Source organism: Cheilinus undulatus, linkage group 10 (genome assembly GCF_018320785.1).
Source record: "Cheilinus undulatus linkage group 10, ASM1832078v1, whole genome shotgun sequence".
In the NCBI taxonomy this organism is placed as follows: Eukaryota; Metazoa; Chordata; class Actinopteri; order Labriformes; family Labridae; genus Cheilinus; species Cheilinus undulatus.
Genome location: NC_054874.1, coordinates 8,810,011 through 8,824,837, shown reverse-complemented (window position 1 = coordinate 8,824,837; position 14,827 = coordinate 8,810,011). Strand labels below are relative to the sequence as shown.

At 39.3% G+C, this 14,827-nt stretch overlaps 1 protein-coding gene across 1 annotated transcript in view; it reads left to right on the top strand.

Moving 5' to 3' along the window:
* Positions 1-186: 186 nt before the first annotated feature.
* inppl1b (inositol polyphosphate phosphatase-like 1b) overlaps positions 187-14,827 on the top strand; it is a 39,611-nt gene continuing 24,970 nt past the window's right edge. Inside the window, exons 1-3 of the mRNA XM_041797154.1 lie at positions 187-1,668; positions 5,572-5,635; positions 12,781-12,919. Of these exons, the coding sequence (XP_041653088.1) occupies positions 1,532-1,668; positions 5,572-5,635; positions 12,781-12,919 (340 nt within the window). The 5' untranslated portion in view covers positions 187-1,531. The remainder of the gene's footprint in view (positions 1,669-5,571; positions 5,636-12,780; positions 12,920-14,827) is intronic.

The following is a 14,827-nucleotide window of genomic DNA, read 5'->3' as shown; positions in this document are numbered from 1 at the left end:
GGACTGAATAGCTTCCCACTGAGTTATATGCTCCAGCTAATGGAGAGGGAGGGAAGTAGGAGGGCTGAATAATGGGCGATGTTCTAGGAGGGCAAAAATAAGAAAGTAAAGTATGATCATAACCATATGGAGGCTGCTTTTTGCTGAGAAGGAAGGAGTGAGCAAGAAAGGAAGGAAAGCTTAGGGAGGGTGACAGAAGGAAAAAGGTTGGGATCAGAGAAAGAAAGGGTGAAGAAAACAAATACGCCTGCCAGAGGATAAAAGACTAAAGATAGTGATGATATAAACAAAGAAGAAACTGGGGATTAGCTGGGTCACCTGTGTGTGCAACATTGTGATTAATGCGTGGAATTTAAAGGGGGGGGCAGGGCAGGGTATAAAGAGGAAGTAGAAAAGAGACAGGGGAGAGAGAAAAAGGAAGAAGTCTGCTGTTTCACACACTGGTGTGGAAGCTGAGCCCCTCACAAGAATTCTCCTGGCTGTGTCCGCCATCTGGAATGCCGAGTCACTTCCTCTGTCTGCCCTGCGCTCTAACGGGGTTGTCCTCTGCCTCTGTGCTCCCTCCCTCTGCTCTGACAGCACTCTGAAGAACCACTGGAGAGTACCGAGTGAGGACGGGACTCTTCTGACAAGACACACAAACATCCAGAATGAAAGTGAGACCCCAGGAGTAGCCCGCAACCAGCCAGACGCACGCCTAATGGAATCTGGGGTCTGGAAGACGCAAAGACAACTGCAGTCATCAGCTGAACTTTTTGGAGGGTGTTCCTATTCCCTTATATGGCAACAGAGCTGGGAAATCATTTGAATTAGTCTGGTTTCTGTTGCATGCCTGTCTGGTTTTAGTGCTGACTGAGGTCCATCTGGTGTGTTTCTGTCTCTGCTGCGTGCATGCGTGAGTGTGTGGGCGCCCTGTGTGCGGCTCCATTTGTTTATTTTGCCATTCTTGGTTCTTCTTTTCCTGTTGTTTGCATGTGGGCTTTTTGTTTTGGGACAGAAGGAGGGCTTGTGTTTGTGGTTAAGCCAGAGGCAGCGTCATTGCCTCAGGGGTGGCTGCTTCATTTAGACTGTGCAACAACCTCTCGCTATTTCTCCTCTACCTCCCATGCCCCGCTGTGATGGTCCGTGTTTGTAAGAGCAACACACCCACCTGGGTGAATCAACTTGAAGACAAAAACTGGAACTAATCCCTCCACACAAGGATCACTTCTGGAAAAAAAAGGACTGGAGCTTCTTTGGATCAACCTTCAAACAGCTGGATGTTTCTTCTTCTGACACAACAGGATGTGTTACTCACAAGCAGCCAACACGAACCCAGGAAGTGCTAGCTGATACAAACAGGGTATTGGGTGGTCCTTCTGACACTTTGAAGAAAAGGATCATGGGAAAGTTCCCTCTATGGCACTGACACATCAAACGAAACATCATCGAGAAAGTCTCACACATTAAATGAGCACTAAAGTAGTGTCATGTAAAGCTCATCACCTCATGTGGATTATCTTTAAAAATATATCTTGCAACATTGGTTGCCATGGCTACGGCAGCATGGTATCATCGTGACATCAGCCGTGTGCACGCAGAGGACTTGCTGGCACGGGCAGGGAGAGATGGCAGCTACCTAGTGAGAGATAGTGAGTCTGTGCCAGGAGCCTATGCATTGTGCCTGCTGTGAGTACACATCAAAACAAACACAAACACACACATATACAGAAGCCTTACAGGGACATGCATCCATGCATTTAATTTTACTCTGTTTCTCATGATAGTGGGCACATTTTTTGGCTTTATCTCAGCAAAATAGTGCTTGATTTTCCATGATCCCAAGTCCTTTTTTAGAGCTCAAGAAGTTCTTTATTATTATAGTAAAACTGAGTAAATAAAAGCGATGGATATATGTCTGCTTAGGGCCTCCGTACACACTCTTACATATTAACATACTAAGAGGGCAGCCAATGAATCCTAACAACCACAAAGAAATTTAAAGCATTACACTTGTACCTTGCTCTATAATAAAAACATACACCTTCAGAGAATTCTTTGAAAAGTCCTGCCCTTCCCAAACATTTTGTATGGAATTTCTCCCAGATGAATATGATTATACTCATGCAAAGGATGTATGAAACAGTCCAGGTTCAACGATAACAAAGTTTAATTGCGATTTATCTCAAAATTTCTATAATTAATTAATCTCCCCATTTTGACTCATATTGAAATTCCAATATTTTTTACATTTAAATTTGTTTGTAGTTTTTTGCCGCCTTAAACTGAGGATAACAGACTAGAAAAAACGAGTGGCTAACATGGTCTATAACTCAGATTTAACAACACTCTACAATCACTCAGCCACTTGTGGAATTTCTCACGTAGTTTATAAATTAATCTGCTAGTATTTTATACCCTTTAAGTGTGCAAAGTGTAACAAGTTACTACCCTGAGAACAAAGACAGGAAATCACACAGTTGCTTGTTAGCCTGTTCTGACGTTTTAGTCACTTCCTAGCTCGTTTACAACAAACTCGTTTAAAACAAACAGTAGCTGTTTCTCAAAGTCCAGGATCCTTCCACTGTAGGAAGGACCCTCCTGAGTCAGGTGCCTTGTAGGCAAGGTCAGAGTCATCCCTGGTAACTCTTGAAAACACATTTGGAACAGGCTAGCAAGTGTGCTTGATTACATCTTAGAAATGGTCATGCTCATATACCCGATGTTGGAAGAAATCAAAATTGGAGAGATATTAAAAAAAACTTGTACAACTTTTACCCAGCCCCGTCTAATATGCCATCACGTCATCATAAAATCGTAATATATGTAATAATATGATCATATAATCATATTTGTCATACTATATAATAATATTATGTAATTATATGATATTATAATATACTATGGCAATTCTTTTACCTGTCCAGCTTTACTTTTATGCCATACAATAGTAATGATAACATGTTTAAGATTGAAACAGGACAGTGTATTGAGTGCAGTGTATTGAGGACCGGGCTTCCTCCTGATATTGAGCTATTTATTTTTTTAAGAGAAGGACAAGTGTGCATATTGGATTGTGAGTAATTACATACTGTATATGCATCCTTGGAAATTCTCTGTAGGACGGACTCAGTCCTTGGAAAAATTTCGAGGATTCTTGACATTGAAACAGTTGATTATGCAGTATCCTCGGTCCTTCAAGGATCCTCCTTTGGCTTTGAGAAACAGCAAGAGTGTCCACCATCATATACTTCTTTACTAAACATTTTGAGTGCGTAAGTGCACTATGTGTGTTCACACTGAGAAGTTTTCTCAACAGCAGTTTACTACTGGCAGACTCAAAAACATCCAAGAACTGAGTGTGGAAAGATAGGCACTCGAACCCTGAATGAACATCATATTGGCTATGTAGGTGAAACATTACTATTAGCAAACAAACATGCTAGCTAATGTTGGGATTTGCTAGCCAGCTAACGTGTTATCAGCATTGACAGCAAATTCCAACAAGAAAAAAAGCATGTAAAGCAAAATAAATTCATTTTATTTAAATGAAGAGTGTAACATAAAATACAAGTTACATGAATTTAATAGTAATTGAAAATAACTGTCAAAATTTGATTATAATTGCCGAAAGTCTGTTTACAACTTCCTGTAAATGCAAAACAGCAGCGCACAATTTGGGAAAACCCTAACCAGCTGTGATTAAGTAGTCTATACTGCATTTAAGTCTACTGTGTTACAGTATACTTCTCTGTTTTTAGACACTACAAGATGTCTTTTCACTGTGTGCGCACACATGAATTTACACATACAACCAACTTTAACCTTTTTGAAAAATTTTAAACTAATATATCTTGAAATAATATCCAATTTCAAGACCTGTACATGCACAGCTTTGTTACGTATATTAGCCATCGTAAGCTTGACAGGCAGGCACAGTCGTTTACTAACAGTTGAGTGAAGAACAAAATTAGATTTTTCACCAAGATAAACTCTCAGTGCAGTTTTCTGCTATTCTTTAAATAAAGAAATGTCTAGCTCTGATAAAAAAAAAAAACTGCCGCAATAGCTACATCTGAGCTACTCACTTCGCTGGCGGCAGCCATTGTTTACTGGTTTGCAGTACAACTAAAATGTACCCGTCAAACAAAGTCATGCTGAGGACAGTTGGGATAAGAGTAGACGCATCTTCCTGCCTAAAAAAGTGCCGTTATTTGCACTTTTAAACTTAGTAATGCTGTTCAGTTCTAATAAAGAGTGCTACTATAGCTTCATCTGAGCTAATCGCTTAACTAGCAGCAGCCATTGTTTACCAGCTTGCAGTACAACTAAATCACACCTGTAGATACCACCTCTTTCTCTTCAAACAATGCTGATTGATCTGGTAATTTTTCAGACCCAGCACAAATGTTTTAGATTGGAGTTTTGTGAGATGTATTTGCCTGATGACAGGCATGAAATCTGGCTTATCTTTCAGCTTTGCAAGGTTGTCATTAATGCTGATAGCCTTATTTTTTTGTTTATTTCAGGTACAGTAACACATTGCAAGTGTCTGTTCATTTTCCCAATTTTGACCTAATGAGATCATGACCCAGCACTTCCCAGGAATGATTTTTTTTATAGCAGTTACTGGATGATCTGTCATGAGTCTATTTTTAGAATTCCACCACCCTGGAAATATTTAATGAATGATTCACTCAGGATGTCCTCGAAGAGTGAATGCTGCCCAGTGTGAGAAGCAACAAAAATCCGTTTGACTTCATGTGAAACCATAAATAATTAGCTAATCCTGTGACTCGTTTCACTTTTGGCTCAAAGAGCTGGAAACTGTATTCCTGCAGAATGTCAGCATCTGTAAATTGATTCAGCAGCTTCTCTCCCCCGTCATATCGATCACTTTCACCATCATCAGCCAGCAGACTAAAAATCAGTATAAAGGGCAATCTCATACACACTCTGCAGACTATAGTGGGACTGTCCAGTCTGTAACACAGTCCATCTCAGCCATTGAAAGCCTGGCTCAGGTCTCCCTGTTTCCCTCCTTACCCCTCTCTCTTCCCTGGGGCCCCTTAAAGAGGGCGGGAGCTGCAGCGACCGCACTACGCTGACTGCTCATCAGCCAGAGCCAGAGACATTCCTGAAAGCTGAGCCCGGCCGCTCACAGTGCTGCCTCTTTCTCTTCGTTCTTTCCTCAATATGTCATCCCTTTTTTTGTTTATTACTTTTCTCCACATTTTTGATTGAAATCTGCCGTCACGTTCTCCTTTATTCACATAACAAACAGACTGATATGAACTGTGTTTCATCTCCACATGCTGCCTGAGTCCAGTCCTCTGATCCGTCTGATGGAGCTGATCATCTGAGTGTCACACATTCACATTCACATCGTGTGACTTAAACAAGCCACGTCATTATTTATTCGTAAAAGAACTGGCGCCTTGTTAAAAAAGTTACAGTGTCTTTAACTGCAGCTAGACATCTGGTTCTTGTTAAAACAATACATTTTAATACTTTTTCCCTTTGAGTGTTTTTTCAAAGTGCCGTTGTAGTAATTTGCCGTATTATTGATGATTTATTTCTCGGTTTCCACAGGTTCCAACGTCATGTTCACACATATCGCATTCTTCCTGATGCAGATGGTCTTCTAGCAGTTCAGGTGAGATCCCATCGCCACATCAGTCAATCATCAGTTAATCAAACCTCACTTGTACAGGATCAATCTTTAACACATAATCTCTGAGCACTTTACAAAAACAGCAAGTCCAGGGTGTGAAATTTTTATAGTATTTACAGAGACTCAATATCAGGGGTGGAAGGTAACATTTACCCATGTTACTATAATTGAGTAGCTTTTTTGTGTACTTAGACTTTTTTGAGTGTTTTTAAAATCAGTCATTTTACCTCCTCCTAAGTATTATACCTCACTAAATTTTAAAAGGCATGAATTCCTGAGTAAAAAAGTATCACCAGCGCAGAATAAGAAGGCCCATAATTTCTAGCAACAACATGGAAGTGGCTGGTTGTTTGGCCTTGACAATGACGGTCAGTAGCACATCGAGAGAATGACTCCACAGTTCATCCCAAAACAGCTGTAGCATTTCACTTTGGGTTAAGCCGAACGTATGATAAAAGGCCTGCTTGGAGATTTATATTATCTTGCTGCAATGCCACTTTAAGGAAAGAGTATATTTCACTGTACATGCCCCTTGGGCATCGGCAGTAGCTACATAGTACTTTGAATAAACTTTAATGAATTAGTTTTTACTTTTGAGTAGGTTTGTAGACTAGCACTTTCACTCCTACTTGAATCAATTTTTACCAAAGTAAGTGTACTTTTACCTGAATGTGATAGTCTTGTACTTATTAATCTGCCACTACAGATGGAAATTGGCTTGTAAGGTAAGACTGGTGAGAGGGGTCTAGCTGCAGCTCTCAAATGCCCCTCTTATAGACCACTACAATAAAAATCACCCATGGAAGTGATGTCATTTACAAAATATCTCCAGTTTATGAGGTAGTTACATGTACTCTGGCTAGCTCTAGCTACATTAGCATCAGCTATGTAGCTAAGCATGCTGTGTTGTTAACATTACTATTGAAGCTGACATAGCTGCATAGCTTTAGCTACATTATCTTTAGCTATGTAGCTACACTTGCTATGTAGTTAACATTACTATGTAAACCAGCTATATCAGCTTTAGATATGTAGCTAAACTTGTGACTTGTTAAATGTTTCTACATAGGTAAGCATAGCTACATTAGCTTTAGTTATGTAGCTGCACTAGTTATATAGTAAACATTACTATATATGCCAGTTTAGCTACATCAGTGTTAGCTGTGTAGCTACAGTTGCTACATAGTTTATGTTACTATGTAGGCAATATAGCTCTGTTAGCTTTTGCTACATTAGCTTAAGCTATGTTGGCTTTTTCTATGTTAGCTTTAGCTATGTAGCTACACTGGATTAGAATAAAAAAAAGATTTATATATATATTTTCTGGGGGGGGATGTTCATGCCTTTATTAGAAGACAAGGACATGGATGGAATCAGAAACAGGGATGAGAGAGACCACCCACAGGCTGGCTCTGAACCAGGCGGCCCACGTACATTGGGCTTGGCCTTACATCCGTTTCAGACTGGGAGCGTGAAGCGCACGTCTTGACCTCGACACGCGTGGATTTTCAGTTTGATTGCATGTTAACAAGTCAGGCCTTTCAGACTGCCAGCATGAGCGTCGAGGCTCGCGCGGCTGATATGCGTGGCTCAGGCGTGGAGAGTTCAGAGATTCGAAGCCTCGCCAATTTTTTTATTATTAGACAGGAAAATGATAAATAGAGAGCCATATTTACATCGTTGTGGCAAATATGCACATAGAATATGTTTACAATGTGTTTCTTGATAACACTGAGGAAGGCCACAAGCTTAAATACGCCTGTTTGATAAAGTTGTTCTCTAAAGATCAACTATTAGTGAAACTTTTTGTCTCCACACTGGTAGAATATGTCACAGGAAAGATAAACATCATATGAGTGCTTTTCTGGTTTGTGCTTTTTCAAAGTAAAAGCCCGGTTTAGTATTTCTGTAGAGAAACTCCGTTCACTTGTACAGAATGCTTTTATTTTGAATAGTTCCCGACAAACTTCCTCAATACGCTAAATCAATAAGCATGTAGGGGGGGTTATTCAGGTAAAACTCGTGAGGAAGGACAGGGCTTTGAGAGCAGGAAAATGCGGCTGACGCAGCAAACTTGCGCCCTGTGTGAAAGCCGTACCTGCAGGAGCCGGAGCTGACACGCGTGACACATGCAAGCAGCACAACACGCTCCCAGTCTGAAATGGGCGTTAATTCTAGGCCTTTGCCCCCAGCTTTTTTGCTGTAAGCAGGCTGTTTAGACCGCTATATTAAAAAGTTTGTAATACGGGTTTGCAGGTCAGGTTTTTAACTTTTAACCTAAACTTAAACCATACCCTAACTCTAGTCAGAAGTTTAATGTGATTTCATTTGGCATGTTTTTGCGTGTATCTCCGCAGAAGTAGTGGGGTCTGACAGCAGTGGTCTGCAGACTAGGTGTCTGAGAGGGCGGCTCTGCAACCAGACTGTCTTGGGGATCTGGTACAGAACTAGTCCCACTTTATGAGACTATTTTTTTTTTATACATTGTCTCTCTACACATTGTAAGTTAACAATTCCATACTCAGCAGCATTTGTTTGGTGCATTACAGATTTATGGCCACAATGCCAGTAATAGCCTTTTAAGTATGCATGTGTAAAGTAACAATTAAAAATATAGTAGTAGGCATAGGACTGATTTGACAAACATGATAATAAAAGCAACAGGAAAGAAAACACAATAGATGCGAAACCTTGGCACAAACTGTAACACACACACAGAGAAAAACAGCAGTATAGATGGAGTCAGAGGGATCTAACAGTGCTTTGTTATTGCCTGTTGTAATGAGAACAGGAACATGTTTGTGCTTCCTCTCTACATGGGCTCTGTTACCACTGCAGCAGCCTTGTTGTTTCAATGGCATCTCTGCCATGTGGCCGCATACTTGCAGCATAAGCTCAGCAGCACAGTGAAGAAATTGTTTTATGTCTCAAAGATTCCTACTCAACCCACACACTAGGTCGTTGACCAATGGGTGTGTTTATTTGTTCTGTGCATATATGAGGGTGTTTGTATTAGACATAATGAGTCTGTTGGATGTGGACAAGTTGAAGCCTGTGATGGTATGTGTCTGCGTTTGATACCCTGAGCAGGGGGGGACATTGTCTGTGAATAACCTCATTAATAGGCAATAAAAATACACGCAGGCACAGAGTTTGCAACCACACAAACACTTTCGGTGGTCAAGAGGGTGAGTGTGAAAACTGTTTTCAGGGCCTAAACCACAATACAGATGTGTTTTTTTTTAAAGTATGTCTGCATATTAGGTTCCAAAAACAGGCTTAATAATATTTCTGATGAAGTGGTATTCAAGCCTTTCACTTGGAAAACTCCTATGCTTTCACATGAAAGCCCTGTTTCTATTTCAGTTGTTTTTCCACTGCCATCAGTTCAAACCTCCTGTATGTATTTCCCCTCACTGGATTTGCTCCACTAACTCACAAGTCGCATGCTTTCCTTTTTGTTTTTCCAACTTGGCCATAGAGATATTTTTGGGGACCGTTTTGTCCTGTGCTGTCTCTTGCTCCTTGTCATTTCTTTTTAATTGCTTTTCAAGAGATCCTTGTGGTAAAGAAAATACTGTTTGAAGCGTTTCTGGCAAGAGTCAGGTAGCTCAAGCCAAAAAAACATGCCCCAAACCGCAAAATGAAAACAAAAATGTCTGTAAAAGAGGGCAGAGGAAGAGAGGTTGGTATTGTGGTCTAATGTGCTCTTTAATGATTTTACTAATGCTACCAGTAGCTATGCATGTATCTTGATTTTTGCTCGTAGCGCTTTAAGTGCCACTACATCGAAATTTTGCAGGGCTTTTAATGGAAAGTAAAAGGAAAGGCTTGTTTGTGTGTTCTTAAAGTGTGAACGTACGCATGCAAAAACAGAATTACCTTGAGTTTTTCAGAGAGTTGTGGTAATGGTCGAGGGGGGGTTTGCTTTTCCTACTGACTGGGAATGTTGACTCACAGAGGACCATGACAGCCAAGCTGCTGCTGCTAGGAAGTGTCTGTCAGGGATGTCACCTCTGCTGCTCAGTGAGGCAGAGCTTTCTGAATCCCCATATGACACTTTTTTCACACCATATCATTTACATGTGTCCTTTTCGGACATGCAAATACACACTTCTGCTTTTTTTATTCTAAGAAAGACCTCTAAAGGAGGGTTTTAGGAGACCATTTAAATGACTGCAGGAGTTATAAATAGACCGTCATTACACTTCGTCTTCAACTGAATGACTAAAATACAAGATTAGGGTGTTTATGAACTGCACAGTTTCAATAGAATATTTTGAGAGAGCAAGTAATGACTAGAGTTGATATTTCCCCAATATTCCCCTAGGGATAAATAAAGTTTTCTGATTATGATACAACTGCAGGCATCTGATAGGGAGAACTGTAAATCTTAATTTATTCCTCTTCCCCCAAATTTTATTTCTTCTTTTTTCCCACAGAAGACTGAACAGTGCAATATAAAGTATAGGTCCTTTGCAGATGACATCTTGCTGCAGAGAACTCAAAAAGGCCATGTTTTGAGCTTTTCAAGACTATGCTGAGGTGTCAAAGGGCTTATTATTAAGCTACTTCTGTGTCCTAGTAGTGAAATATTCAGGCAAAAAAAGTATATAAAGCTTCACTGTAAAAGACTTGAATCAGCAGTGTCACTCAACACTCCTGTATGGTCCATTTCCAGAAAGCAGGCGGGTTTGGTTCAGTCCAGTTTTCCACAGTTTAGCTTATTAAACTCTGAACTCAATGATGTTTCCTTAGCGGATGTCCGTCTCGCCTTGCTAATTTTGGTGGAAAATCTGTCTCTTTAAAAAAAAAGATTTATTTTGGGCTTTTTTTGCCTTTATTGATAGAGGGGGACAGTGGATAGAGTCCAAAACGGAGTCAAGAGAGTGGGGAGAGACATATGGGAGAGCGCCACAGGCCGGATTCAAACCCAAGCCATCTGTACCCCAAAATTTGTCACTTTCAAGAGATCCGGATCCTTTGGCTCTTCTCAGTAGAGCTGGTTGTTTGGCTCCCAAGTAGCTCTTCATTTTTACATCAATGTTGCCTTTTAAATGTGGGCTAAATAACGAAAGAAACTGAGGAAACTGGCACTCAAACGGGAGCCACTTTCCTATAACATTAATGAGCCGTTTTTAAAAACAGGCTCATTCACGAATGGCTCGTCATTACTCAGTTGCCTGTCAAGGTTTATTTGGTAGATAGTCTTATCACCATTTCAATTGAAAGAGTGTTTGTGGCAAAATGAGGAGCCATTCATGTTAAGTCTCCTCTAGACTCTTGTTTGGCTAGATGATAGATGCCAGGAGGTCTGCAGGTCTGAGTAATATGTGATCACCGCCATGCCAGGTAAATCCATTAAACAGTGAAGAAAAATATTTTTTTTGTTGTGTAGGGATCGTACTCAACGTTTGTTAGGTTTTTCTGATAATAATTGCAGCATATAATTCTATTTAGCACTGTGAAGTACTAACTTTCCTATGTTGCCATTCATTCCTAATGGCTATCACAACTTCCTGACCCCCATGGAGCATTTACATGTCATTGGGATGGTGTGACAGCAAACTACCTATAGCTGCCTTTAAGAGCTACACTTTAGGGAAATAGGAGTGAAGAAGGTGGCTTAATTTTGGTCATTTGGCAAAAGCAAACAAATACAGTGGCTGAAATAGCCACAGCAAGTAAAATGTTTTTTCTGTTTTTTATTCAACATTTATTTTTACCAGGAGTACGTTGCAATACAGAACCTATTTTACAAGGGAGTTCTGGCCAAGACAGCAGCACAAAAAGTTCCAGACATATAACAAATAAAGATTATAACAAATAAAGATTGTATCAGTCAGCTGCTCCTTCATTCTGGTTTAAAATCTTGAAAAAAAGAAATTGTGTATTGTCCAGCAGCTGGAGAGGCCACAAGTCAAGCTGATGCCCACTTAGCTTGTTTCAATTTCCTTTCTGATTTAATCTGGCAAACCTAACCATGCTAACCTTGCAAAGCAGATGGATCGGCCAGATGTTATGTCAGTCATCATCTTGCAGAGCTCCAATCTGAAACAAAAATGCACGGTCTGATTACAGGAGATACCAATCAGCATCATTTGAGAGGAACGAGGCGGTAGGTGGCAGGGTTTAATTGTCCTAGTGATTAGCTTGGATGTAGCTATAGTATAGCAGCAGTTTTATCAGAACTGAATCACATTTCTTTATTAAAAGAAACATGGTTATTAGTGGCTTTTAGTTCCATTGCAAGCTGGTAGCAATGACTGCCATTAGTGAAGCTATTAGCATGGCAATAACTAATCATAAAGGTAAGAATGTACATTTCTGTGAACATTTTTATTTATTGGGCTTTGAGCCTTTATTTTAATAGGACAGCTAAAGAGAGACAGGAAATATGGGGAGAGAGTGGGGTAAGACATGCACCAAACAGTGCGGAGATCAGGATACGATCCTGTGACTGGTGCATCATGGACTATAACCCCTGTGTATGAGTACCTTCTCTACCAACTGAGCAAAACTAGTTTTTTTTTTTTTTTTGATCGAGGATGTCAGGGAGGTCCAGTGAGAAAAAGGGTATGGGGACATCATCACTAATACCTGCCACAAAGCAGATGTATCAAAAGAAAAGGCTTAAAACTAAAAACTCAAAACTTCTGCAAACAACTTTAGGTTTGTGTCAATTTTTTCAAACCCTGTGAGCAAAGCAGGATTTCTCTTTTCTTTGGTGGTTGGTGGTTTTCTTTGGTGTCCTGTAAATGTATAAACTCTGTTTTTGGAAATACTATTTCTTCTTCTTGTATAACTTCTCCAAAATATTTGTTGTGGAAAATGCATGAAAAGGCTGTTTTTGTGCTCTGCTGTTTATCGCCTCATCTGACACGTAGCCTGCAGCAGCGGTTTCAGAAACTAAAATATCTTTGTAAAAATAATCAGGCTCTTCCCTCATGGTTTTATTTGTCTCTGTAGGTCTTAAAAATCTTTGAATCTAAATTTCAGCCCGTTTGATGACTTGCAGTCTTTCTAGGCTATATTAATGCAATGACAGACTGTTGACTAACTTGTATGCCTATCTGATATGCACAGTACATGCTGTTTACTCAGTGTCTTGTATGTATGTCCCACAGACAACACAGGGGGTTCAGGTGAACTGTTTCCGGACTCTGGAGGACCTGGTGTTGGGGTACCAGCATCCACACAAGGGTCTGGTCACTCCTCTGCTCTACGCTGTTCCCCGAGATACCGACACAGGGGATGAGAGCTCAGGTGGGCTCACGGTCTGTTAACATGACAAATCAGTCAGGATTTAGAGCTTTTTCAAACTAGTGGTGTCCCAATCTAAGGATTAGTATAGTTAAATTTCACTGGCAACCAAGGTGATTAAATTTAACTAAAAGTAACAAAATAAATGAAACAAAAACTTCTAAATTAGGTTTTTTTCTGTAAGACTTTGTCTTTATTCTAATTCTAACTAAAACTGTGTTGTGTTCTTGCAAAATTATTTGAAATGAAATCGAATTACAGACAAAACATTGTCAGTTTTAGTCTTTGACTGCACCATACTGATTGAAACGTCCTTTATGATTTCTGTCTGGCACTGTAATTTACATTTTGGATGAGCTTGTTCATTGCAGAAGTTATAAAGGGGATACTATGTTTTTGTGTGCATGAGACTGTATTTACATGTTCTGCATCACATCTCCAACAATCAAACCCATCTCCAATAATGTGATTACATTTAAACTGGGCTGTTGATAGATTGAATTTTTTTAATCTCAATTAACCACAGGACTTCTGTAGTTAACCACCATAAGTCACGTTCTAGCACACTGGTTTGTGTAATTCTGGATTTTTCTACCATCCTAAAAAAAGGTAGGAGACTTTAGGCCTGCCTGCATTGATAGGTGAAAGATTTTAACATAATCTGTACAACTAAAAAGGAACTCTATGGACTGAAAAAGGGAAAAAAATGGATGGTGAAAAGGTAAATGTTTGATAACAAATGGTTCAGATGACTTTTGACTTGTCTTCTGAGCTGTCTGGGAGTTTTTAAAGTGAAATGAGACATTAAGGAGCAGTGGTAGACTTATTTAAATCACTGTTGAAAGAAGACACTGCCCTGTCTTAACCACAGTTTTTGGAAAAAATGAGTGCACCAGTTGTAGATCGTAATTAATTGCAATTGATGCGATTAATCTTGACAGCCCTAGTATAAACCCTTGCATTAAAGTAAATATGTATGGTCAACCAAATCCAATCAATCCAATCAATTTGACTGGTAAAGACCTCACACAATGGACATTTTCTGTTTTTATGTAACCTTCATTTAACCAGGAAAACCTTGTTGAGATTAAAAAGACAGCAGCAGTTAACAGAGTTTCAAATAAAGAGCCGTCAGCAAACATAATACAAGATATCTCGTTTAAATGCTTTAAATGAAATGATACAAAATAACATATTTGGAGAAAAAAAAGTTGTACTCAAATATAAAATTAGAATAAATAAAATGAGGAACTAAGATCAGCCTATCAGAATATATTTTTGAGTTTATATGATGTTTAATTTTTTTGATTCTTATAGGTTTCATCCCTGACAAATATCCCACATTACCACAAATCTAAAACTAGGTAAGACAAGGCAGGACAAGGCAAGGAAAGTTTATTTGTATAGCAGGTTTCAATGACAAAGTATTCAAAGTGCTTCACACAAGACATCAATAACAATGACAAATGGAAAAAGAAACACAACAGAAACATTAAAAAATGGTTCAAATGGACAATAAAACACACAAAAGATAAAAACAAAGATTACAAAATCATGTCTGTGGTAATTTCAATAAATCAGGACTCACCTGAGATTTAATAATTCTCTTCAGACATCTTTCACAGAGATTCTTCTTTCTTCCCAGGCAAAAAGCCTAATTGCCTGTTAATGTTAACACTTGGCCCCAGCAGTAAAAATGGATAACTATCCCAAAACTGGCACAGAAACTAATAAAAAAATGGAACTAAATCAAAAACACAACAGTTAAAACTAATTGAAAAAAGCTGAAATTAAAAACAAAAAACTGTAGTAGTAGTAGTAGCTGTAGTAAACTATATTTAAAAACAAATTTAAATCCAAAACTATTATAGCTGTGATGTCCAAAGTCGACTGGCAGAAACCACTGCAAAA